Below are 26,151 nucleotides of genomic sequence, written 5' to 3'. Positions count from 1 at the left end.
AAATGAATTTCCAACGACGTGTCCCACACGCCAAGATAATCTCAAGTTCAAAATAAATAGGAAGAAATAATATTACTCGTAAACCGGAACAAAATCAATTTCCAAAATCATCAACAAGGCATTCTCAATGCCAAAACCGAAGTCAATAAATAAATAAGCATTAACTTCATCGAAATCCCATTTCGAAAATCTTTCTAAAAAATCTCATTAATAAAATAAATAGGAGGGAAATAAGCATTCCAATGACGTGACCCCGCACGCCATAAAACCTTCAAATAATCATAAATCCAAATCCATTTTCGAAAATAACCATATGCTCGAAAAAGTAAATTGATAAATAAATAGAGCATAATCAAGAAATAAATGCATGCATCATTTACTTAAAAACAAAAGTCCACTCACAGTATGCGGCTAACGTGGTACCCAAGCGTAAGGATCCTCGTCAAGCGATGGGTCGGTACCTCGTCCTTTAAACAGTCGAAACCGGCCGGTGAAATTTTTCCAGAAAACTCCAAGAACCCTTCGACGCCGGTTTGGTGGCCGGAGACGGCCGGAATCGCCGGAAATCGTCAAAACCCGCAAGTTGATACAGTAACCTTCCCAGCAAGAAATCGAGCTCCTCCGGCCAAATCTCCCCAAAATACCTCCACAGATGCGTCAAGGGGGAGGAGACGAGCTTGGGGATGGCTGGATTTCGCCGTGGGTCGGCCGGAGGAGGGAGAAATCGGAGGAGGAAGAATCGGGCCGAAGAGGAAGGAAATGTCGGGGGAGGAGAGAGAAAGAGCCGGGTAGGTTTCCAAAAATGGAAACTTACCACAGTAACTCAGCTATTTATAGAAACTTACCATGAACAGTAACCGTAAACAGTAACTTTAATCTTTCGCTTATAACTTTCACATACGAACTCCAATTTTTACGCACCACATATGCACGCGCTCGGTTTAACGTCCACTACAATTTTCATGAAGGAAGTTTCCTCAAATTTTGACCCGAACGAAAAGTCAACTTTTAGGGCCACTAAAAGTATCTAAACAAGTAAAAGTTGAAAGAAATTGTCGTTTCCCGTCCAAATGACTAGTAAACGGTAAAATTTAGGTCAGGGACGTTACATGGTCAGTGTTACTAACTTTATATTCTTTAGTCTGTCTTATTTAATCAGTGAGTGTTCCTTGCACAAACCCATTAGATTTATATATATGTGAAGGAGGCACATATTAAATCCATTAAACATTAAAGTATCCAGGTGTCACACCCCGAATTTTGAAATAAGGATTTAAATCCGGAACATGACTAATAACAATACAAATAACGTTCTGAATTTTTCTCTCAGAAACAACCACTAGTTTACACCTCTTAATATTACATAAACCAAATCCTCGAGCTACTTATTACAGCACACTCTCACCAAATCAAATTGTAAAACTCAAATGAGTATAATTCTCCTCACAAAACAATTGCTGTAAATCTAATACTAGTACTCTAAACTGCACGATCACTGCCTGATTCTCCTGACCTGTGAGATTACCCGCTACACAATTTGAATAGTGTACCGGGAATTGCAACAACACAAAACCCGGTAAGCTTTTGACAGCTTGTGAGTAAACAAGAAAGAACTGTTGATTGATTAAATTACAATTCTTATAACTCAAGTAAACAATCAACAAATATTGCAACATTAATATGTGAAATAACATTAAAGTAACACATGCTTGATTTACTTTTCACAAACACCTTCACATATTCAAAATATATCATAGATAGATATTTGATCAACATAACATAAGTCTTTTTAGTGAATTTTCAGATTAACTGGTATCAGATCATAAATCCACGTGTTAGGGTCCATAATACCAAAACAAGGGAAAACCAGGTTGACTGGTATCAAATCATAAATCCACGTGCTAGGGCCATAATCCCAAAGCACGGGTAAGCCGCAGCATACCAAGGCCACCACCAAGGCATGTATACTCAAAGTAAGCACCCTTCCTAAGAGTATAATAGTGCACTATCTGAAGGGACTAGAGCCCACAGCTTAACAACCACGAAGCACAACCACGAAGCATAACCATGAAGCACAACCACGAAGCACATTTACCAGTAATTCACTTAAGCACGGGGTTGTTGTAATCACCCGGCTTCATAATTATATTTTTCAGACATAATCAAATTCACAACATACAATCTTTATAAGTTTTAGATTGTATAAATGTATATGTACACCCATATAAAGAGACATATTATTTCAAGACAAATCTTTACTTCTTAAAATAATTTCCACATATTCACAATTGGCCATATAAAATAGCTTTCACATCACATGATCAATATTTCATTATTCAACAATTAAATGGGAGATTAATAGCTTGAATAATATCCAATCAATTCTCAATCATTTCATCATGCTAATCACACGTCAACCAAAATATATATTCCACGTAAATATATATATACGTAATCATCCGCTCAGGAATGACTACTAATACCAACTATAGTTCAAGTATAAAAACCGTGAAATTCATTTGTATAATAAAATCATTTTACTTACCTATGGACCGTAGTTGATCAAGTCCATATGATTTAAAACAAATATTTATTCCACAAATATTTTCACATAATTGAGATATTTTCACACAATTGCGACAAAAATAAAGTAATTAAATTTATTCGGTTCGTAATATGAACCATGTGAGGTTTACTCACCTCTAATCCAGCTGCGTCTTCTAAAAAGTCGAATATATCAATATTCCGAACGCTCGTCAACTCAAACCGTCAAGTACCTAATCAAGTATGGTCTTTGCTTAGTAAACGAAACACGAAATAACCTTAAACGACGATCCAACGGTCGGATTCTAAAATAAAGACAATCCAACGGTCGGATTCAAAAATAAAGGTGATCCAACGGTCGGATTCGAAAATAAAGACGATCCAACGGTCGGATCGAAATTATATGATGATCCAACGGTCGGATCCTCACGGATCGCCCTTAGGATCATCCTCCAAAATTATCACGAAGATCCAACGGTCGGATCTTCCTGAATCGTCCTTATAAACATCTCCACAAAATTTCATGAAAATCCGACCGTCGGATTCTCACGAATCGCCTTCCGAATCACTATTTCACAATTATATGAAGATCCAACGGTCGGATCTTCGCCCGTGACCTCACAAAGTCATCGGGACAGTCATACGATCATCATATTAAAATTTGAAGTAAAACCGATGGTCTGATCTTCACAGATCGTAAACCGAAGATAAAACGTAAAAACGTTAAATAGTAAGGTCAAAACGTAAATCCACTATTTATCAACTTTTTCAAAAAATAACCTTGTAATATATCAAAACGCTCGTATGGATGCGTAGATCATCGTCCAGATAATATAAACTCAAAATATGGTCCGACGTGCCGCCACAAGCGGTGGTCAGACGGCGGTCAACGCAGCGGTCAACCACCTCCGATGCAAAAGTTGTCAACTACAAACTTCTTCAAAATGAAGGGCTGATGAACTTTCATACCTGGAGCTAAGTCTGGTTCGGCCTAGATCGTCCTAGATCAAGCTTTGAAGTTTGGATTAATCTGGTGCGCACGATCAGATCCTAGATCAAATCAGGGACGTCGAAAAAGTCAAACCTTGATCTAGCGTTCTACACACAAAATCGTGATGAAAGACTTATATGGGGATGATCAGGGGGAGGAGGAGATCACGAAAATAGGAAGGATCGGCCCGTGCATCGCCGGCGTCGAGGTTTTCCGGCCGGGTCGGGTTTCGCACGGCTGTAGCTTCTTCGATCCAGCTCTGTGGGCGGCGGCGGGGCAAGGCAACACCACCGGACGACTGGACGGCTTGCGGCGATCACCGGGATGGCCGAGTCGTGGCCGGAGGACGCCGGAGGAGGGAGTTCCAGCCGGGTCGGGTCGACCGGGTCGGCTGCGTAGGGAGGAGAGAGAACGGAGAGTTTGGGGGACCAAATTGCAATTTTGAGAAAATTTCGTCCTTCCGAAAAAATCAGGTTTCCCACCTATTTATAGAAAAATCCCAAATTTCAAATATTCATAACTTATTCATACAAACTCCGAATATTGCGTTCCACATATGCACGCGATCGTATCGACGAGCTCTACAACTTTCATGAAGGAAATTTTCCCAAATTCCATACGTATAAAAAGTCACTTTTTGAGATCCCCTAAATAACGTTCGATTTCGAAAATAAAATCGTTCGAACTACTTCCACAACTTCTCCAAACTTCGTACTCGCTCCTATTACCGTAAAATCAATTCTAAAAATCCACGGAATTTAATTTGGATTTTTCGGGGTATTACACCAGGTAATTGCAAAGTTGCAAATTACTATTTACAAATGAAATTTGCCCACTGCCGCCCTACGTACATACAGTGGTAGTCCTTATTTAAGATTATACTCTAGTTTTGCTTTAGTGTTGCTCACGGAGGGCTCCTGCCTCCTGATCTTTTAATATAGCTTTGTTCACACAACAAAAAAAGCATCTTATAGATGAACCACTTTACACTGCATAGTGCATAAATAAACACAAACCAAAGTACCAGAGTGATTTGTGTGCTTAAATGCAACTTACGCGCAATAAGGGCACGGTCATCAAAGAAGTGGGAAATATTTGAACCCGAAATTATCGTACCACGGGGATTGAAAAGCTAACTTTAATCCTTGGTTATGCCGATTACTAAGTCACCAACAATTTAACAAACAAAACCTAGAAAAATAGCACCAAGCTATTTACATGCCCGGCTCGGAACAACCAAGCCTAAAATTGGTCAAGAGAACCACAAATAAATGCGGAAACCCACAACCAAGTGGTATTGACAATGAAAGTGGTTTATGAAATTTGATTTTGATTGCGAAAAATAAAATTGACAATTGAAAATTAATATTGCAACTAAAGATAAAGATAATAGAAACTTATCACAAAATGAAAATTAGGTCACTAGGATATCCTCCTAGCCAAATTCAATGCATAAATATGATCCGATATGGTCATTTAATTCATAATGGCATCAAGAACCGTACCCAAGGCTTTTCAAGGCTCATGAGTCATTAGATTCCTTAAAGGGTATTCCTACTCCGGATCAAGGGTCGTAGAAACTCAATTGAGACAATCTAGAGCCTTGTAAGGGCCTCTAGTTGCATCAACAGGCGAAGAGTCCTAGAATCAAGGTTCTCAAGTTAGCCAATACGGCAATCGAAATTGGTATTGCAGCTAACCATGTTCTAAACAAGTGTCCTAGCCATAAATTAGAGAAGTGATTACGTCCCCTAATTTGTTCTAGACATGCTCATCTACACATTCAAGAGTTAATCAAGCTCCTAAGCATGAATCTAAGCCAAATATTATAGAATAGAACATATGCCAAACAAGAAATTGAAAACCATTAAATCAAAACATATTTATTACATTAAATCCATGCTAGGGCTCAAACCCTAGCTTCCTAAATAGACTACTCACAACCCATCCACAAATCAACAACAATATTCATCAATTAAATAGGTAAAGGTGAAGAAGAGTGAAAAGTAACAAGAACAAGTCACAAATTGCTATGGAGTAATTATGACAAGCCTTGATTGATGGCTTCCCACTATACCCAATCTCAAATCTTGATGCCTCTTGAAATCCCTTGAGAAATTGATGAGGATTTGATGAAATTTTGGTGAGGTGAATCTTGTTGAGGTGATGGTGGATCTTGGTGAGGAGAAAAATAAATCTTAGTGAGGAAGAAAATGGATTTTGGTGAGGTGGAGTGGATCTTGGTGAGGAGGAAAATGGTGTGGAGGAAAATGGTGTGGAGGAGGTTTTGGGTGTAGGGTGAGAGAGAGAGAGTGAGAGGGTGCGGTCTTGATGGTGGTATGAGCTGTTGTTTTTTTCGGTATCAGAAGAGAGATGGAATATAAGGGTGGGTCGGCTGCATTTTTGTAGGCAAGAGGAAAGGGTCAGCTGATGTGGCAGCACCACATTGGCTCCACAAGAAAAGGAGAGTGATCCGGTGTGCTGAGGGTGCATGAGAGATAAGAAGATATTTGTTATGGCTGCCACGTGTCGCCGTCTGACTGGATCAAATCTAAGGTTGAAATGCAGCACGTGAATAGCAGATGCATGATTGATTAATTAATCTAATTAATGTAATTAATCAAGTGGTTTGATTAATTAATTAATTGATTAATTAACATCACTTTCTTTCTTTTCTTCAATTCTTTATTAATATTTTCTTTTATTCTTCCGATCTTAAAGCACAACCGAATGCACCATCTTAGAATAATCGGATTTGGCTTTCTCGCTCATGTTAACCATCGTTGACCAATGTTGACTTTTCGTCCTTTTGTCGGAAACTCCAATTTGCTCCAATTTCGCACTATTTTCTCTCGTTTCCGCAATTTCGCTTATTTTCTACAAAATAAATAAAAATAGATTAATTACATATTAATTGACATGAGGATTAGCTTAATTCTAGTGTTTTAGATATAATTACACGCATATAAATGCGTATAATCACAGAGTCATTGAATTATTTGATCGAAGAGATGATGATGCCAAGAGTTCTGCAAATGCTAGAACTGAAACTTAATGAAACCTTTCCAAACCCTTTGCAACCTTTCCCTTTCCAATATATATGTCTTGCGGCCATTTTCTTCGTTCTCTTACGCAGATGGTCCTCCTATAGAAACTCATGTGTACCACCTTCTCCGCCAAAGCTACCCATCATTGGAAACCTTCACTAAGTAGGCTTGCTCCCTCATCGCTCACTTCAAACTTTATCTGAACGCCATGGGCCTGTTATGCTGTTCCATTTCGGAAGCAGGCCAGTCCTTGTCATCTCGTCGGCTGAGGCTGCCTCCCAGATCTTCAAAACCTATGACCTAATATTCTCCGACAGACCCAAGTTCATCTTCTGTTGTGTGTTATGAATCTCACACAACAGAACTTTGTTTTCTTTTGTTGTTGGTTGTTAGTTCACACAACTACTCTATTTGGTTTCTGTTGTGTGTTATGAATCTCACACAACAGAACTTTGTTTATTTTGTTGTTGGTTGTTAGTTCACACAACTACTCTATTTGGTTAGCTGTGGTGTGAATATTGTAATCAAATTGGGTAACAAACTAGTGACTATTGTAGGAAAAGCCTCAATTTTGAACTTGTTTACAGTCAGACAACACATTGATTTGCATTGTGTTGTAAGACTAAATATTGGACAGTAATTACCACATAAAAAGTACTCAAATCCATATCATTCCATTACCATTTTTCAAACATCCATACATTCAAGTGACTAGGTAATGTACCAAACAAGAAAACATTCCTAGCTAGCTACACATACACATGAATCAAAAGCTGATATAATATCCTTTCGCTTCAACAAAACCTTCTTGTGCCATTTTATCAAGCATCATGTGCACTATATATACTCTCATTTGCATCACCTCCAAGCTTATTGTGAAGCTTCACGAGTTAGCACATATTGCAGCAGAAGAGCATGATACAGTACCAAAGGGGTTGGTTTTCCAGAGGAATGAAGAACAAGAGCATGTAACCCAAGTTCAAGTGCATTTTCCCCACTCACTAGCACCAATGAAGCTGCACCATCACTGCTCAAGAGAAAAGCACAACCCATTATGAACTGTTAAAATGAGAGACCATTATGATTTATGAGAAGTACCTAAACAAAGATGTTTTCATGTTCAATAGCCTAAGCTATTGTTGTTTAACATCCAAGAAAAGAAATAACTCACACCTGGAACACAAATCTTCTGACAGATAAATCACTTGAAATAGGAACAATAGTAGGAAGCAAAAGCTGCAAGCAAAATCCATCACAACCCAATATGAAAAACATCATAATCAATTTTATATCTGCTATTACTCAAAATCTCACTCTCTATGATCAAGTATTAAATTTTGAAGCATGCAATCCTTGAGTTATCAAATACAGGACCCATAAACAATTTTAATCAGAAAATTTGAGATTAAAAAACAAAAAACGACGACGAAGACGAAAAAATAACAAAGCAGAAGCAGAAATTCCAGAAGTTTGCAAGGAAGTTCAAGCAAAGTTCGAAAAGTACAGAAAATCCATTGTTCTGATACTAAATAAAAGCTGCGTATTCAAAAAGAATTTTGCTGTAATTCCTTTATTCAAGTCTATTGTACAACAGTCTGTATGCTATACCAGTGATATTGTACAATAGTCTGTATGCTATTGAAGACAGTTCTCAAGTAAAGAAGAGAAAGAATTAAATACCAGTGATACACCACCAGAACCGAGTTTAGACTTGGTATTTACATTAACTTCGGCTATTAGCAGACCTGTTACAACATGCAGTAGTTACAGACAAGAAAGGAAAAGATAAGAAAACAAGTGAATAAAGTTTCTTTTCTGTAATCTTTGTGTCTCACTTCAAAATTTAAAAATAGAGCACTCCAATGGTTTGTAAGGGAGCAATATAAAGAATAATGATAAGCACATACCATAATAAACTCCATCGACCTCAAGCACATCAATCTGCATTGATTAGATAATTAGTCATACAAAAAGTGATTTTGGAATATGCATGCATTTAGCTCAAACTATCTGCTCGGAAAGCAAAACCTCGATCTTAACTATTAACAGATCCTAGCATGGACCAAATTCTTTCAGTTTCAGACAACAACGTTCACCCTCTATGGAACTATGATTCAAAACCAGCTTGAGAGGAGTAATAACCCAACTTATTCATGAAAAATCAAGTAAAGCATTGATTATCTGAAATCAACAAAACTCAAAAGTGCTCAATCAGTCCTATATGAGAAGGATGATCAAACTGAAAATACATAACCCAATAAAGCAAACTACTAATTGAGTTTGTTATCAATACTTACAGGTACTTGGAGGCCAATTTCACTTATGCTATCCATCAGTTCTTGAACCTTGACCGGATCATTAGTTCTGGTTCTCATCAAAGGCCTCCTTATCTTATCAAGAGGAAGCTCCAATATCACAGGACCGCCGCCCCCACCACTACTACCACTAGAACTCAAAGGAGGAGACCCTGAAACACAAAATTCTGATCAAAGATCACATCTTTATCACAAAAAACTAACAAATAAAGCTGACCCATCAAATTTGTTTCACCATTAGATGAAGCAGAAGCTGAAATGGTGAAGCTCCTCAGGAATTGATGGGGGAAATTGTAAAATGAAGATTGTTTCTTTGTTTTTTCACAAGTGCCCTTTTAAGATTTGAAGACCTATTTTTAATCATCACTGAGACTGCATATGATTCGATGCTGACAAGTATAATGAAGGTGATAATTAAAAATTATTTAGTTCTCATTTCCATTATCATTTATAAGAGTTGAGAATTTAAAATGAAAAGGGAATGAACATACCTCCTCTACATGAAGCTGGCTGAAATATGGATGATTGCATATATTTTGAAGCTCCATAACAGAATTTATTAACCTGATTTCAAAAGCTTTCAACCTTGAGATTGACTTCAAAAGCTTGCATGTCTTCGAACTTGAAACCTGCATCCATTCAGGGGAATTTATTAACCTGATTTCAGAAAACTTCATAACATAGTTCCGTACATATAGAAACTAATTACTGATATACCTCAACAATATAGAGGACAGATTCCATCTTAAGAGTAGGTTGAACAGCCAGAACTGATAGACAGGCATCAGTGTCAACTTCATACCTAATCAATTGAGGATGTCAAGTCAAATAAGTTCCATGGAGTTAAAAATTTAGATGTGCCAGAATATTCAATGGAATTTCGCATGACAAGAAATTTCAAAGAAAATTTGAGAGCATATAGTCCACAACAATTTCTCAAATAGAATCAAAGTTGATCAAATCCTCACTTATCTGCCTTTTTTGGCAGTATAATTATGGCACATGCCTTGTTGACAACAACTCTTTCATATGATTTTGTTAAGCTCATGCTACAACTGCAAATGAAGGTGCTTATTAGCTAATCTAAAGGCCTACTATCCATAAAGGGATACCTTATTAGCTTTACCTAGAGGCTATGATATAAAATGAATCCGAACATTATATACTTGACAACAAACTTCTAACACCAGACTTAATTGAAACAACTGCTATAGTTGAAACTTAAAAGCTACTGAAGTCATAACTGGTTCATATGCTAACTGTAAGTGGAAATGACACTTACAATATAGAAATGACACTTACAATATAGAAATGACACTTACAACCAACTGAGGGCTGTAATCCCTAGTCCCAATCCAAGCACTTTCAATAGCCAATCCATTCCCATACTCATGGGAAACCACCGGGTGGTGCAATTCCACACCCTTGGGCGACTTCCTACAATACAAAAACGCAATCGACGGCGGGCAAAAGAACCACTTGTGCAAATTACTAGTATAATAATCAGCCCCAATCTCCTTCATATCAACCTTAGTGCACCCAATGCTGTGTGCCGCATCGACTAAAACCTGATCAACTCCCTCCTCCCTACAAATCTTAACCAACTCCTTAACAGGTATAACCACACACGGCATTGAAGTAATATGATCAATCACAGCTAACCTAACCCTCCTACCATTAGCCTTCCCCTTCTCCAAAGCCTTCTTAAACTCGGTTACAATCTCATCGTTGGAATTCAAAGGAAATGGCAAGGGTACCTCAATGACGTGCCCGCCGGCGCGAGTGATGTAGGCCTCAATCGACTTCTTGACGGCGCCGTAGGCGTAGTGGAGCATGATGACGGCGTCGCCCTGCTTGAACTTGCTCTCGGAGAAGCCCCAGGCGGCTTGCTGGAGGACGATGGCGACGGCGGTGGTGGCGTTGTCGATGATGGAGACCTCGTCGACGTGGTCGGCGTTGATGAGGTCCTTGATGAGGGTGCGGGAGTGGAGGATGCCGGCTTGGAGGTGGTTGAAGTAGAAGTGATCGGGCTGGGAGAGGTACTTGAGCTGCCAGCGGCGCTGGGCCTGGAGGACGGAGTCGGGGCAGGACCCGAAGCTGCCGTTGTTGATTCGAGCGACGGTGGGGTCGTGGTGGGAGAATTCGGAGGGGGTGATGAAGGAGAGTTTGGGCTTTTTGGAGGCGTGGGTGTTGGAATTGCCGTTCAAGGTGTGGTTGTGGTCAGGGGAGGAGGCCATTGCTGGGGGAGGAAGATTTTAGGGTTAGGGTTTGAAAGGGGGTGATGAGATTGAAGAAGAAGAGAGCATGAAATTGAGACGAGAGATCGAGAGACTGAGAGAGAGGGGTTTCGTGGGGGGGGGGGGGGGGGGGGGTTTCACGATTGGGAGAGTCGTGGGGAGGGGAGGGTGGAGAGACGGGGGTTTCACAACTGAGAGAGCTCGAGAGAATTTGTTTCATTTTTCTTTCGACATGATGTGGCTTGGGCTGGGTGGGAGGCACAATTAAACTTCCAACAAATTCTAAAGTTGCTCACACAACAGAAACCTAACAAACTGTTGTAAGAGTATCAAAATGTCAAAACATGGAGGGAAATCTGCTGCATACAGCAATTTGGCTCAAAATGTTGCCGCCTATATGTTCCCACTTTCACACAACAGAAAAGTATAACTTCTGTTGTCTAATTTCTACAGCTTGCACTAGGTTTACCTTGTGGAAGACATTCAATCAAGCTTCCTCAAAATTTGGCATCCAGTTTTCAATCACACAACGGAAATATAAAGCACCGTTGTATCAAGTAGCACAAATTTCAGATTTCAAGAGGCAACCAAGGCTCCAAAGTGGAGGGAAATCTGCCGCTAATTTTTTTAAGACTCAGACGATAGACATTACTTAAGTCCGTTGTGCAATGTAGTTCTGATAAAAAAGTTATCACTTTATTGGCATTCACACAACAGAATATAACAAGTACCGTTGTGCAATAAAGCTTACTTAAACACACAACGGATGATTTCTGTTCCGTTGTGTGATTAACTTTTTGTAGTAGTGACGGGTGGAACAGGTCTGCTTGAAGTATTCTTGGTACGCGATGATTCTTCCTCATCAACATAGTCTCTGTCTAACATTCTCCATCGCAAGTCCTCCAATCTCATTGGCGAATCATCTACTTCCATTGATTCTGGATTAATGTCCCATCTCTTTTAAGTTCCATTATTGTAGCCTTCGGAGAAACGTGAAAGCAAACGAATATTAGAATGAATAAAAACTAATTTATCAGCTCTTTCAGCATTCAGCCTATTTCTCTTGACATTGTGAATGTATGAATACGTACTCCAATTCCTTTCAGCAGATGAACTTGATATTGGTTGAGCTAGTACCTGTTTATTTGTGATATCGTGTGAAACAAAACATACATATATCAAGTTAGTAATTAAACTAATTAATATACTTGGTAAAAGAAAAAGACGGCAAGGTACAAAATATTGCTATATAAAAAATACATTGATAACTTAGTGAATAAATATGCTAGAGAACATGGATAAAGGTTTTAACAAGCTGTGTAACAAACATGGACACAATTAAGGCATTAAGTGCAGAGGATGGAATATATGTTAATTATAACACAATTATTACGACAATTCATTGGAGTTCAATCATTCAACCTACTGCAAAGTTAACCCAAAAAAAAAAAAAATCCTATAGCAATACATTCAACCTATAGCAACGTTTGACAAAAAAAATAACAATAATCAATCATTCAACCTAGGACAACCTTAAAAAAAAAATATATATATATAACAATAATAAAGTATATTATAAATGAACAGAGATTAAAAGATTAATAATAACAAAAAATTACCTTTTGTGCAACTTCTGCTAATTCTGGAACTTGTGAACCATATGTTGACCACCAATCAATGGCATCCATAGTTACAGCATCTGTCTGGACAGCTTGTGTAGCAAAAATACCTTTCCGCTGATGAAAAATGGCATATTATTGACGTAATAACTCTGCTTCTTCTCGATCTTCTAATATCTTATCAAATGCTTCCATGAGACTTGTAATCACTTCTATATCTTGATTAGGGCTCTTTCGAGTGAATCCTCATGGTGCTTTTTTATTGAGATATTCTCTATCATAAAATCTTCGCGTCAGGGCATATCCAACACAATGGATAGGGTAATTCATTTTTTGCCACCTTTGGAGCACAATCTTTTTGACTTGTGGAAAATAATTAGAGTGCGGCCCAGAACTCATAACTTCTCTTATTTATCCAAGCATATTATCCATCCTTTCATAAATTTCACCCATCTTTTGACCATCACTATCACAATATTTAATTAAAAAATATATTGGCTTTGTGATATTCACTATAGCCGACACATCATCCCAAAAGTTGTTTGCCAACACAGCTTGTGTTATATTCTCCCCAAGTTTTCTTTTCTCGGGGTCTAAAGTCTTCACCCAATCTTTCCATTTTTGAAGAATTACCGTACTTGCTTGTGCTTCTTTGCAATCAATAAGTCGCTTCAACAAGATATAATGCGATGCAAATCTAGTTTTTGCAACTTTCAATAACTCCAATTTTGATTGACTTCTGAACATGGCCAAAGCATGTGAATGGTTCAAAAAGAACTTAACAATAACTTTTCCAATATTATAAATTTGCTGAAACCACTCAAACTCTTTTGCCAGTTCTTTAAAAATAAGATTCAAGGTATGAACAACACAGGGAGACCAAAAGATATGTTTATGTACCTTTTCAATCTCTCTCCCAGCAGATTCACAGGTTTTTGCATTGTTAGTGACTATCTGGAGGACATTTGACGCTCCCACATCTTCAATTGCAGTAAGCATAAAGTCAGCAATCACTTCACCAGTTTTTTGTATCCCAGAAAAATCTTGAGCATAAAGAAACAACGCTCCTCTACTATTTGTAGCAATAATGTTGATAAGTGGCTCATGCTTCATGTTAGACCATCCATCTGATACAATTGAAACACCGTGAGTAAACCATGTATCTTTAACAGGAGCTAATTCTTTTTCCAGACTTCGTTTACACTCATCAAGCAAAGTAGTTCTTGCTTTTTCAGAAGATGGAGCCTTATAACCCTTGGGTCCATGATTTATAGCTGAAATCATCTCATGAAATTGGGGATTTCTTAACACATTAAACGGAATTCCATTAGCGCACAATCCTTTCATCACCTTCATATCAACAGTATTTTTGTCCATAATCTTGAACATATCATCAAGAGCACCTGCGGTGAATTTTTGCGGTTGTTGCATCAAGATTTTTGAGCTTTTCAAAGATGAAGAAACTCCTTTTTTTTTTCAGCTTCCACAACCATTCTGCGAACCCTCTCATATTCCTCCCGATTATTAATCAATGATTGACATCGACGAATCTCTGATTTTTTTCCAGGGAGATTACCAAAAAAGTGGTAGTGAATGCGAGTATATGAACTCTTATACTGACCATCACAATGTTTGCAGGTCCATGATTTTGTTCCACCCGAATTTTTTCCTTGCGCTCCACCTGTGATAATAACTTCATTGAGTAATGGCTTTACGTCAGAATTCATTGGAATTTCTTGAGATTCTTCAGCTTGTTCATGGCTGTTTCTACTCGATGATTGGTCTGTATTACTTGCTTGAGTTTCTTCAATAGTATTATTGTCTTCATGCTCACCGACATCACCTTCATAATTTTCTTCAAAAATTGGTTCTTGATGGGATGGTTTTCTTTTTCCAAACGCCATTGTTGAGCTGAGCTAAAATAATAGAGGATTTTTCTTTTGAAAGGAGAGGTTTTTTTTTTAATGCTTTGTAGTTTGTACGTACTGTTTGCATGTAGCTTATATAGAGTTTGTTTTCAATTTTGGAATTAGATTCCTTATCAATCTAGAAATCAGGATTCCTAATCTTAATTGTAAAGGGCTTTTATTTTACCTAAATACCCCTTATTAATATACTATGAGAAGCACCTTACTTATGGAGGATAAACAAGTAATTAACAAATAACAGAAAACAAATAATAAAGAAAGCTGCTTTTTTTTTATATTATATTATTATTTATTGGTAATCTTGGATCCCAAATTGAGATGATTATGGCATTCTGGCAATCTGCCGTGAACAATAGAGAGAATCCCAGAGATTGAGATTTGTAATCTTTCCCAGAATCCGAGTAAATCAAATATTACGTTTTTGCATCAGTTGATTCTTTTCATCTGTTCAAAAAGTAGAAGGAACTGCCGCGCCGCCGCCGCCGATCTAGAGGAAGCTAGGCGAGCCTTCCTTCCTTCTCTGCTGCAGGACACGATTCAAATTTCAGATCAGCAAAGAGAGGTTAGGCTTCCTTAGACCGGTGTGGAAAATCACAAGAGCTCTTGGAAATGGTTCAGAAAGCCGTAGTCACGGTGACGTTTGTCTCTGATGTGTGTGAGTTTCCAGATTCCGGTAACACCATATTTTTGTTCTGTTTGAGTTGTGATTGGAACTGGCTCTAGTATGCGTGAATTTGGAAAAACCGAAATTTATACTTATCGGTTTGTCATGATCTTTTGCCTCTTCCTCTATTAACTTCAACCTTCCCGGTTTTGAATTGCTCAGTAGTACCTTATCAAGGGAAATCTTCATCTCAATGAGGCATTCAGTAATGATTAAAGTGCCTAAGGATGGGAACTTGACAATGAAATTTCTTGAGCAAAAGGCTTGCAGACTTTGAGTTGTGATTGGAATTGGCTCTGGTATGCGTGAGTTCGCCAAAACCATGGGATCGCTAAACATAGCGATCCGGATCGCGAAAGCCCCGCGATTGGGTTCGTTCGATCCGGAACACGGGTCGCTGGCAGGTGCAGCGTTTCCGGTGACAGAACTTGGTTCACTCGCCTCAGTGGGTTTGACGCTAAATTAGATGACCTGGCTAAACGAGCAGATGCATTTTTAGATTTGGTTATTCAAGTGCATATTGATAAATCAAATAGTGGAATTGATGGTATGAACGACAATGAAGACCTGAAGGATTTTGTGGACGTTTTGCTTGCAGTTCAGAAAGAAAATGCAGTTGGTGTCCCTATTGATTGAGTTAGCATGAAGGGTACCATCCTGGTACGTAATAAATACTTTCTTGAATCTTGATTACTCGGTGTCTGGAATACATATATACTTACAGTACAATATGTACTTACATTGTGATATCTTACAATCTATTCCCGGATTAAATGAAACTTACAATAGAGTTGTTTTTAGAACAAAATAAGTTCATAAAAGACCCTAGCTAACTGAATTTAAGTAAAGATACAGTAGTAGATTCGAATTCCAAAAGGCCTGAATAGTGGGGTTTTTTATTTTTAATTTTTTTTTTAAGTCTCCCACACATGATGTTACATATAATCTTAATTACGTCAATAGTTTGAATATTACCTTTTTTTTTTTTTTTTTTTTGACTTTGTCAAGGGGAACCCAAAAACTTCCTAGGCCCAAGATAAAGGCGTATGTGAAATGGTCCACCTGTGCATTGCAGCACAGTGCCTGGTCACTTTGACAGCTTCGGGGTTCGAACATAGGTTGGAGAGCAACCCAACTAAGCAAGAACGACCACTAGGCCACTTGTAGTGGTTAGTTTGAATATTACCTTACCTTCATTTGAAGGAGGTTAAATTAATTAATTGAATACTCTTGCAGGATATGTTTATCGGTGGCAGTGATACCACATTTACAACCTTAGAGTGGGTGATGTCTGAGCTTATGAAGATTCCAAGGGTGATGAAAAAACTGCAAAATGAGGTGAGGGGAGGAGTTGGAAACAAAGAAGACATTACAGAGGATGATTTTGCTGGAATGCACTACTTGAAGGCAGTGATCAAAGAGACTTTTCGCTTACATCCTCCATTTCCATTACTTGTTCCTAGGATGTCCAACCAAAATGTGAAAATCAACGGTTACAACATTAAGGCTAACACACAAGTTATGGTGAATGCTTGGGCGATTGGGAGAGATCCCAATTCATTTATAAATGCCAAGCAGTATGAGCCTGAAAGATTCTTAAACAGTGCCATAGATTACAAAGGGAATGACTTCGAATTAATTCCATTTGGTTCTGGTAGACGAGGATGCCCAGGAATGCATTTTCCCGTGGTTGTGGTAGAGATTGTCTTGGCAAATATTGTTCACAAGTTTGATTGGATATTGCCTGATGGTGCAAGAGCGGAGGACTTAGACATGAGTGAATCCATAACTGCACATAGAAAATATCCTCTCAAAGTGGTTGCCAAACCATATTTTCCCTGCTTCTGAGGAGCTAGCCCCCATCCACTCTTTAATTAGAACTTTCCTTGTACCAAAACTTGTTTTATCACCTTCTATTAAAAGAAAAATAATAATAATTCACATCGGATGCATTTGATGAACAAACTACCATGTTCATGTATACCATTATATAAGGCTGTCAATGGGTCGTGTCGGGTTGGTTTCGTGTCGGGTCAAGGTATTTGTTATGTCGCAAGAGACAAACCCAAACCCAACCCATTTAATAATCGTGTCAAAAATTTAAACCTAAACCCAACCTTTTTATTAAACGGGTTACCCGTTTCCAACCCGCTTAACCCATTTAATAAATAGGTCGTGTAGTGTTAGACAAAATGACCCATTTAAAAGTAAACAATACGACCCATTTAACTAAAAAAATGCATAAATTGATAAAATTCTCTAAAAACTCCACAAGACGAAGAATATAAATAATTATATATAATTCATAAATAATTAAATCCAATCATTATAAAGTAAAATATATCAAATTGTTTAATCCTATGATCAAATACTCCCAACGTCTAAAATTTCAAGAAGAAGTACAACATAATTAGGTTATACGGGTTCACTTCGTGTTGGCGGGTTGACCCGTGGCCTACCCATTTATTAAATGGGTCATGGCGGGTTGACCCATGGCCGCTTTATTTCGTGCAGGTTTCGAGTCGTGTTATCTGGTCGTGTCGGAATTGACAGCCCTACCATTATATGTATGTTATGGAAATTGATGATTCCCTAATATATACATATATGTATGTATCTATAATTCTTTCAAAAAAAAAAATTGGAGCTAGCACTTCTTATTTTTTTAACCAAACCAAATTTAGTTTTTAAATTATTTTGTGTTATGGCGACTTCAAAATCTTATTTAGAGGCATGAATATTTGGTGAAAAAGAGTACCTCATTTTTGTAGAAATTTTGTTAAAACGAATATTAAAAGCTACAAAATTTAATAATTACTCAGTCACATATCCTCCGATATGTTATAGTGAGAAAATTTCGGTCCTCTGTCTTTTTTCGCTCCGATATTTCTGGTGTCGCACTAGGGTTGGGTTTTCTAGGATTGGATGAGTTGGGGCTTGTCTGGCGGCGCCCCCGCGTCAACGACAGTGTCCTGCCTCGTCTGTGTGTGGCAGTCGCAGCCGGACTGGCTTTTGTTTCTTCGCTATATTTGGTTTTGTTAGGGTCGAATTTGCTACGAAAGGCTGACTTTCTCCAAGGAGGGTCTATGCGATTCCTCCTCCTGATGACGACGATGATGGTTTCGATGGCTAGACTTAATCAACCTCTTTGGAAAAGATGATGGGTGCCAGATCTTGGCTACATGCCAGAGGTCGGGTTGCGCATGTTTCTGCTCCGAAGTGGGTGGCAGAGCGGTGGTTGGATCGATGAGATCCGGTGGGTTTGGGTCATCTCACTGTGGCGGCTATGAACAGGAGGTTGTCGGTGACAGGGCTGAAATTTATCAAATCCATTGTGATGTTTGCTGATTGGTGGCTGGGGCTTCATGGATAATACTGGAGTGGCGGGTTTTCATGGAGGCTGTTGTGCATTATAGAGGCTATTAGTTTTCCTGGAGACTGTTGGGGTTCATAGGGGATAGCATGGTGGCTATGTATGGATTATATTGTGGGGCTTGTTGGATGGATTAGAGCTATAAGTGGATGATCATTGATGATGAATTAATAATTACATGGCTGCATTGTGGTGGGCAGTGGATTGTGTGCCATGGGGCTATATTGTCAAACTCAAATTCCATATCACTGCGGGGATCACTGAGCCATGGAAGGCTGCACCGTTGGAGTGGAAAGCGAGTCGTGGCGGTTCATTTTGTTTTTTTTTTTTTTTAGGATTTTCTTTTTCGGTGATCTTTTTGGTCAAATAAGTCCCTACTCAATTGAGCTAGGAGAGCTAGGTGTAGACACAAGAAATTTAATGAAAATAAAATTCATTAAATAAATCGGTCAATCTTTGAAATTTTGACTAAACAAGCTTAGTTGACACATGGGTCCTACAAAATGCACACGTGGCTCATATGTCACCAAAATTATGTGAGTTTCGAGGATGACACATGTCAAAACACGAGTGATCCATTGATTGAATGACGTGGAAGCATCAATTGTGGAAGCTTCAAATTATCGCTGATTGATTGTTGCTCGAGTTAAGTATTTAAAGCGGATCAATCGCATTCAATTGATTGATCTCGATGAAAATCAAGTATTAAATACAAATATCGATCAGATTAAATTGTTTAATTCTGATTGAAATCAAGTATTAAATTCAAATATCAATCAGATTAGATTGTTTAATTCCGATTGAAATCGGGCATTAAATCAAATCGAAATTGATTGTCATATTCCTTAGATAAAAGATAATTAAATCAATCAATTAAAACTGATTGGTTTAATTACGCAATTACGGAATGTGATTAATGCTGTGTCATCGAGACGCCGATATTATAAATACCCCCTCTCAGATCAAGAGAAGGACTTCGGCCAGAAAAGAGAAGGACTTCGGCCAGAAAAGAGAAGGAAATACTCTCAAAATTCCTGAAGCCTCCCAAGCACGTGTGAAGAACCATCAAGCTGCCAAATAGCCGGTTCCTCACCAACCTCAAGTCACAACGTTCGTCACGTGCCAACTCTCGTGACCATCGTACAGCTCAAGATCAAGCGTCAAGCCCTTGAGTGAAATTCATCGTCGGAGATCGAATCAGAGGATTACCAAAGATTGTAACCCACACTTAAATTAATAAAATTATTATTTTTGTACACGTGTCTGCATCTTGTTTGTTTTCAGATTTCCGTGTTTACAAATTGGCACGCCCAGTGGGACCTCTTTGCCTCTCATCTCCTTCTCCGTAAGACGATTGCAAACAAATCTGTTCGAGCAATAGCTTCCAAGAACACTCAAGTCATCCCAAAGAACAAGTCCAAGACCACGACCTCAAAATCGAGCAGCAGCTCATCTGGTCACGTCACTCGAAGCATGGCAAAGGTTCAGCCTACAACATTTGTGGCATTGCCTTCTAAGCCTCGCCAACTAATCATCACCCTAGAAAGTCTAGGGGCAGGGAAGCATGTCCCTCGAAGTGAAGAGAGACAAGCTCCAAACACAAAACCAAGGGAACGATCATTCTCACCTGCCTCAGATAATCACTCAAGCACCGGATCATACCATGGAAGTCCTAATGCTGAAGAAAAGAACACTTCTGAGATACAGTCAGACTGTGCGTCTCACCCCTCAGCAATGCAAGTCATGATGACTAGGGCAACCACGCTCGAAGAGCAGGTAGCTAATCTGATGGAGGCGGTTCAAAAGCTCATCAACACCGTCGAAGAAAAAGATATGCAGATTGCTCAACTTTGGAGCAGGCTTGAGAAGCAAAATGATGAGGATTCTGCTAGGATTCCGTACAAGGATGACAAAGACAAACAAGAAGAAACGTCAAAGGCAAATGACAAGGACACTGATGGCCAACTTGGTTCTTTGTCCATTCAGCAGCTGCAAGACATGATCAACAACTCCATTAGAGCTCAATATGGAGGTACCTCTCGTGATTCCCTTACATATTCCAAGCCATACACAAAAAGGGTGGATAGCCTGAGGATGCCCTATGGGTACCAGCCGCCCAAGTTTCAGCAATTCGAGGGGAAGGGCAATCCAAAACAACATATTGCTCATTTCGTCGAGACTTGTAACAATGCAGGAACGGAGGGAGATCATCTTGTTAAGCAGTTTGTACGTTCATTAAAAGGTAACGCCTTCGAATGGTACACTGATCTGGAACCTGAATCAATCGACAGTTGGGATCAGATGGAGCGTGAGTTCCTAAATCGTTTCTATAGCACGAGACGTACAGTGAGCATGATGGAACTTACTAGCGCCAAGAAATGGAAGGATGAACGCGCAATTGATTACATCAACAGGTGGCGTTCGTTGAGTCTTGATTGCAAAGATCGACTGCCAGAAGTATCTGCGGTGGAAATGTGCATCTAAGGTATGCACTTTGATTTGCTATATATTTCACAGGGAATCAAGCCCCGTACGTTTGAAGAGCTAGCTACGCGAGCACACGACATGGAGTTGAGTATAGCTAGCCATAAAGGGAAGAAGGAGTCAATTGTTGACCAAAGAAAAGACAAGGTCTTCGGAAGCAAGTTTGATAAGGCACCGAAGAAACCTACAAAAGAATCAATGGCTGTTAACATTGCCCCAGTCAAAATCTCTACACGAGATAAGGAGGTTATGAAAGCAGAGCCAACTCGCACCTACGACAGAACAAAGCGTTCGTTGAAGGAATGGCAACAAAAGACATATCCTTTCCCAGATTCTGACGTAGCAGGCATGTTGGAAGATTTACTTGAGAAGAAGGTGATAGAACTCCCAGAATGCAAGCGACCCGAGGAAATGCATCATGTCAAGGACCCTAAATACTGCAAGTACCACCGGCTCGTCAGTCACCCAGTGGAGAAATGCTTCGTCCTAAAAGATTTAATAATGAATCTCGCCAAGCAAGGAAGGATTGAGCTGGAGGTCGACGATGTTGCTGAGGTAAACTGCACTACCATCGTGTTTGGGTCGTTCGAGCCTGCCCCGTTGCCTTCTCTTCCAATGAAAGCACCATATCAGCTTTCGAGAAGACCATGCATGAAGTCAAAGTTAGAGGAAGTCAAGCCAATCCAGAAAGCAAGTCTCGTACCTGTTGCGACTCCTAAAGTTGACTCAGTTGTCGATGACGAGGGATGGATACCTGTCACTCGAAGGAGGGCACGCAAGAGCCCGTCGCCAAGTTTACCTATCACTCAAGCAAAGTGCAAGCAATCACAAGAAAGTCGTCGGTGTCTCGAGAAAGGAGGGACAAGATTTGTCAAGGAAAGGGGCATTTCTTTTGTTCGAAGACCCCGTGGTGTGGCTTTGTCAACAACAGTCTTTCCCAAGAAAGGCAACAAACAAGAAAAGGTGAGAGCCGCCCACATGACAACAAGCTACAAATTTGGTTCGAAAGATTCTGCCAAGGCTGAGTCAAGCACGGTCAATACGAACCAAACGTCAAAAGAGAATGAGGTGATGAAGCAACTAGAAGACCTACCATTTCACTTTAGCATCTCTGATCTACTACAATTGCCAAAATCGACAAGATGTGCTTTGGTACAGGTGTTGATTGACATGGGCAAGAACTCCATGGACATTAACAAGGTGAAACCAAAGGAATGCGTCACGTGTGTTGCAGATTGTGATGCCATCCACTTTACGGATGAAGACCTTCAGTTAGGCTCTAAGCCGCATAATAGACCTCTCTTTGTGTCAGGGTATGTGCGAGATCAAAAGATAAACCGCATGCTTGTAGACGGAGGGTCTGCTGTAAACATTATGCCTAGGTCGACCATGAAGCAGCTTGGCATCAATATGGAGGAGTTGTCCTGAAGCCGTCTCATGATTCAAGGCTTCAACCAAGGGGTACAAAGAGCCATAGGCATGATCAGAGTAGACATGACAATTGGAGAAATGAAGTCGAACACTTTGTTTCACGTGATTGATGCGAAGACCTCCTACAATTTATTGTTGGGGCGACCATGGGTTCACAAAAATGGTGTCGTTCCCTCCACTCTTCATCAATGCTTCAAGTTCTATGATAGCGGAGTAAAAATAGTAGCAGGTGATACTAAACCATTCACTGAAGCTGAATCTTACTTTGCGGATTCTAAGTTCTACATGGATGATGAAACAGTAAAGGAAGTTCTCCCAGTTGGAGTACCCTCTACAGGGAAGACTGCAGAGGTGCGTAATAAGGAAGTGGAATCCAACATGGCAAGAAGTTCCACTGAGGAACCACATAAAGTTTTGTCGGAAACTAAAGTGACAGCTTCAAAGAACAAAATCAGCTCCTCTGCTCCGGTTCTTCGCTACGTGCCAAGGTCTAGGAGAAAAGAAGGGGAATCTCCTTTTGTGGAGGCAAATGAGCAAGAACGTCCGCGAAAGCTAGATGAGAAGGACGTAGAATTGCTAAAAGAAACATCAACCATACCGTTGACGAAGTTGAGCAATGCAACACCCACCAAGCAGCCGCTAAAGGGATTTGTCAAACCGATTCAAGGCAAGACAGAACATGGTACCCTTCCTGAGAAAAGGACAAAGGAAGGATTTGACTTCTGATCGTCAAGCAAGGAAGGTGATTAGGTCACCCCTAGTAAGAAGGTGCATGAGCTTAATGAATCTCAAAGGAGGTTGAGAGAGCAAGGATGCACAGCTGACCCTGCTAAAGCAGGTCTTGGTTTTGTACCAGGCAAACCGATCAAAATATCAGGAAGAAGAAAAGTTGCAAAGGCAAGCACTCAACACATTAGTGTCGAAGTAATAGAAGAAGAAATTCAGGAATCTAAATCTACCTCTCGCGTTTCTGCGCTTGATCGTATTCGTCCTAATTCTCAAGCTGCGGTGCCTAAACAAGTTGATGAGTTGGCGCCTCGAGTTTCTGTATTTGATCGTGTTGATACGTCAACAAGTCGAGTCTCAGTTTTCAATCGCATCACCCAAACGACCACTCGAGCTTCCGTGTTCAATAGGTTGTCATCTTCCGATGAAGGAAATAAGAAATCTGAGTCAGTCCCTCGAAAGTCAGCACTTGAGAGGATACAAGCACCCAAAGAGCAGCAAAGGCAAAAGAGAAAGGAGATTGACGACCAAGGAAACAACAAAGAGATCCGAAGTCTCATTCCGTCACGCATGAAGCGACGCTCTATGTTAGAGGTGAGCTCAAGCGAACAACTCAAAGTGAAGGAGCACACCATCGTACTCACTGGCCAAGTCGGAACTAGTAATGTTGATGGCACTGGTGAAGATGAGATTGTACAGTCTGCCTATCATATCACGGTAGCAGAAGCAGAGGCTTTTGAAGAAGATGACCATGATCATTCTGAGGATGAAGTAGATGAAGCTCCTCCAGAACTTGAAGACGGGGGGCAAGCTACTGTCGACGAGCTTAAAGAGCTCAATTTGGGAACTGAGGAAGATCCAAGACCTGTCTTCGTGAGTGCTTCGTTGAGTCCCGAAGAAGAAAAGAAATACTATGATCTGCTGCTTGAATATAAAGACGTCTTTGCATGGACGTACAAAGAAATGCCTGGTCTTAACCCAAAGGTAGCGGTTCATCGTCTCGCAGTTAAGCCTGAGGCTCGACCGATCAAGCAAATGCAACGACGCTTTCGGACAGAACTCCTTCCTCAAATTGAAGCTGAAGTTGATAAGTTGATTGCTGCAGGTTTCATTAGCGAGGTTCAATATCCTAAGTGGATTGCAAACATTGTTCCTGTCAAGAAGAAGAACGGACAACTCCGTGTGTGTGTGGACTTCCGCGACTTAAATGACGCGTGTCCGAAAGATGACTTCCCTTTGCCCATCATTGAACTCATGGTGGATGCAACAACAGGGCATGAAGCTTTTTCCTTCATGGATGGGTCATCTGGGTACAATCAAATCAGGATGGCCTTAGAAGATGAAGAGCTTACTGCGTTCCGTACTCCCAAAGGTATTTATTGCTACAAAGTCATGCCATTCGGGTTGAAAAATGCTGGTGCAACATATCAACGTGCTATGCAAAAAATCTTCGGAGACATGCTTCACAAGTATGTGGAATGTTATGTCGACGATTTGGTGGTCAAGTCAAAAAGGATGACAGATCACTTCCAAGACTTAAGAAGGGTGTTTGATAGACTACGCAAGTACCAGCTCAAGATGAACCCCCTCAAATGTGCTTTTGGAGTTAGTTCAGGCAAGTTTCTTGGATTTATTGTGAAACATCGTGGCATTGAAGTGGACCAGTCAAAGATTAAAGCCATTCAAGACATGCCTGAGCCAAGAAATCTGCGCGAGTTAAAAAGTCTCCAAGGACGGCTTGCATTTATTAGACTGTTTATATCAAACCTCGCAGGCCGTTGTCAGCCGTTTAGTCGACTTCTGAAGAAGGATGTGCCTTTCGTATGGGATGAAGCTTGCCATAACTCCTTTGAAAGCATAAAGAAGTACTTGGCAAACCCTCCAGTGTTAGGTGCACCCATCCTTGGGAAGTCGCTTATCCTCTACATTGCTGCTCAAGAGCGATCACTCGGAGCACTCCTAGCCCAAGAAAATGAAGCAAAGAAGGAGAGGGCGTTGTATTACTTAAGTCGAACTCTCACAGGACCAGAACTAAACTATTCGCCGATAGAGAAAATCTGTCTCGCACTTGTCTTCGCCATCCAAAAGTTAAGACATTACATGCAAGCTTACACAGTGCATCTAGTGGCGCGAGCTGACCCAGTCAAGTTCGTTATGTCACAACCCGTCTTGACAGGGCGAATGGAAAAATGGGCACTACTCCTCAATCAGTATGAGATCATCTACATACTGGCCAAAGCGGTTAAAGGACAAGCATTGGCTGATTTCTTAGCGGATCATCCTATTCCTGCAGATTGGGAGATTTCAGATGAGTTGCCAGATGAGGAAGTATTTAATACAGAGGTCCTCCCTGCATGGCAAATGTTCTTTGATGGGTCTTCACGAGCAGATGGAGCAGAAGCTGGTGTGGTCTTCACTTCTCCACAGAGGCAGATGCCTTATGCCTTTACTCTTGGTGAGTTATGTTCCAATAATGTTGCTGAGTACCAAGCGCTAATTATGGGACTACAAACCGCAACTGAAATGAAAATCTCAAATCTAGAGGTGTATGGAGACTCGAAGTTGGTAGTTGACCAATTACTAACTCTCTATAAAGTGAAGAAAGAGGATTTAGTTCCTTACTTTCAGCTTGCCACACAACTCTTAAAGGGTTTTGATGCTGTCACACTAACGCATGTGCCAAGAAAAGAAAATCAAACACCAGACGCTTTGGCCAACTTAGCAGCAACTTTGGCATTATCAGAGGATGAAATCATACACCTTCCAATCTGCCAACGGTGGGTCATACCAAC

General features: G+C 40.0%; 3 protein-coding genes across 3 annotated transcripts; 1 reads left to right on the top strand and 2 right to left on the bottom strand.

The window, feature by feature from the left end:
• Window positions 1-7,573: 7,573 nt before the first annotated feature.
• LOC121049478 (sulfiredoxin, chloroplastic/mitochondrial-like) lies at window positions 7,574-9,593 on the bottom strand. The gene is made up of 5 exons (XM_040506980.1): window positions 9,389-9,593; window positions 8,880-9,049; window positions 8,490-8,523; window positions 8,263-8,327; window positions 7,574-7,609 (listed from the first exon to the last, which is right to left on the bottom strand). Exons 1-5 carry the CDS (start codon window positions 9,426-9,428, stop codon window positions 7,607-7,609), a joined length of 312 nt encoding a protein of 103 aa, XP_040362914.1. The 5' UTR covers window positions 9,429-9,593; the 3' UTR covers window positions 7,574-7,606.
• A 602-nt stretch (window positions 9,594-10,195) lies between these two features.
• On the bottom strand, window positions 10,196-11,134 carry LOC112203626 (probable L-cysteine desulfhydrase, chloroplastic). Its single transcript, XM_024344560.2, has one exon. The coding sequence runs from the start codon at window positions 11,132-11,134 to the stop codon at window positions 10,196-10,198; it is 939 nt and encodes a 312-aa protein (XP_024200328.2).
• Window positions 11,135-15,667: 4,533 nt separating this feature from the next.
• Window positions 15,668-17,193, top strand: LOC112203625 (cytochrome P450 736A117). The gene is made up of 2 exons (XM_024344559.1): window positions 15,668-15,790; window positions 16,582-17,193. Exons 1-2 carry the CDS (start codon window positions 15,668-15,670, stop codon window positions 17,191-17,193), a joined length of 735 nt encoding a protein of 244 aa, XP_024200327.1.
• The last annotated feature ends 8,958 nt before the right edge of the window (window positions 17,194-26,151 follow it).

This window comes from Rosa chinensis, chromosome 5 (genome assembly GCF_002994745.2).
Source record: "Rosa chinensis cultivar Old Blush chromosome 5, RchiOBHm-V2, whole genome shotgun sequence".
Taxonomy (NCBI): Eukaryota; Viridiplantae; Streptophyta; class Magnoliopsida; order Rosales; family Rosaceae; genus Rosa; species Rosa chinensis.
Note: the sequence above shows the minus strand (reverse complement) of the source record. Positions and strands in the feature narration are given on the sequence as shown.

Bases quoted from the DNA above. Each gene is read 5' to 3' on its own strand.
- LOC121049478 (XM_040506980.1), bottom strand. From the start codon at position 9,428: ATGCAATCATCCATATTTCAGCCAGCTTCATGTAGAGGAG. The intron at 8,524-8,879 runs GTAAGTATTGAT...TAATCAATGCAG, and splicing joins AAATTGGCCTCCAAGTACCT to ATTGATGTGCTTGAGGTCGA. The intron at 8,328-8,489 runs GTATGTGCTTAT...ATGTTGTAACAG, and splicing joins GGTCGATGGAGTTTATTATG to GTCTGCTAATAGCCGAAGTT.
- LOC112203626 (XM_024344560.2), bottom strand. From the start codon at position 11,134: ATGGCCTCCTCCCCTGACCACAACCACACCTTGAACGGCAATTCCAAC.
- LOC112203625 (XM_024344559.1), top strand. From the start codon at position 15,668: ATGGGATCGCTAAACATAGCGATCCGGATCGCGAAAGCCCCGCGATTG. The intron at 15,791-16,581 runs GTGGGTTTGACG...ATACTCTTGCAG, and splicing joins AACTTGGTTCACTCGCCTCA to GATATGTTTATCGGTGGCAG.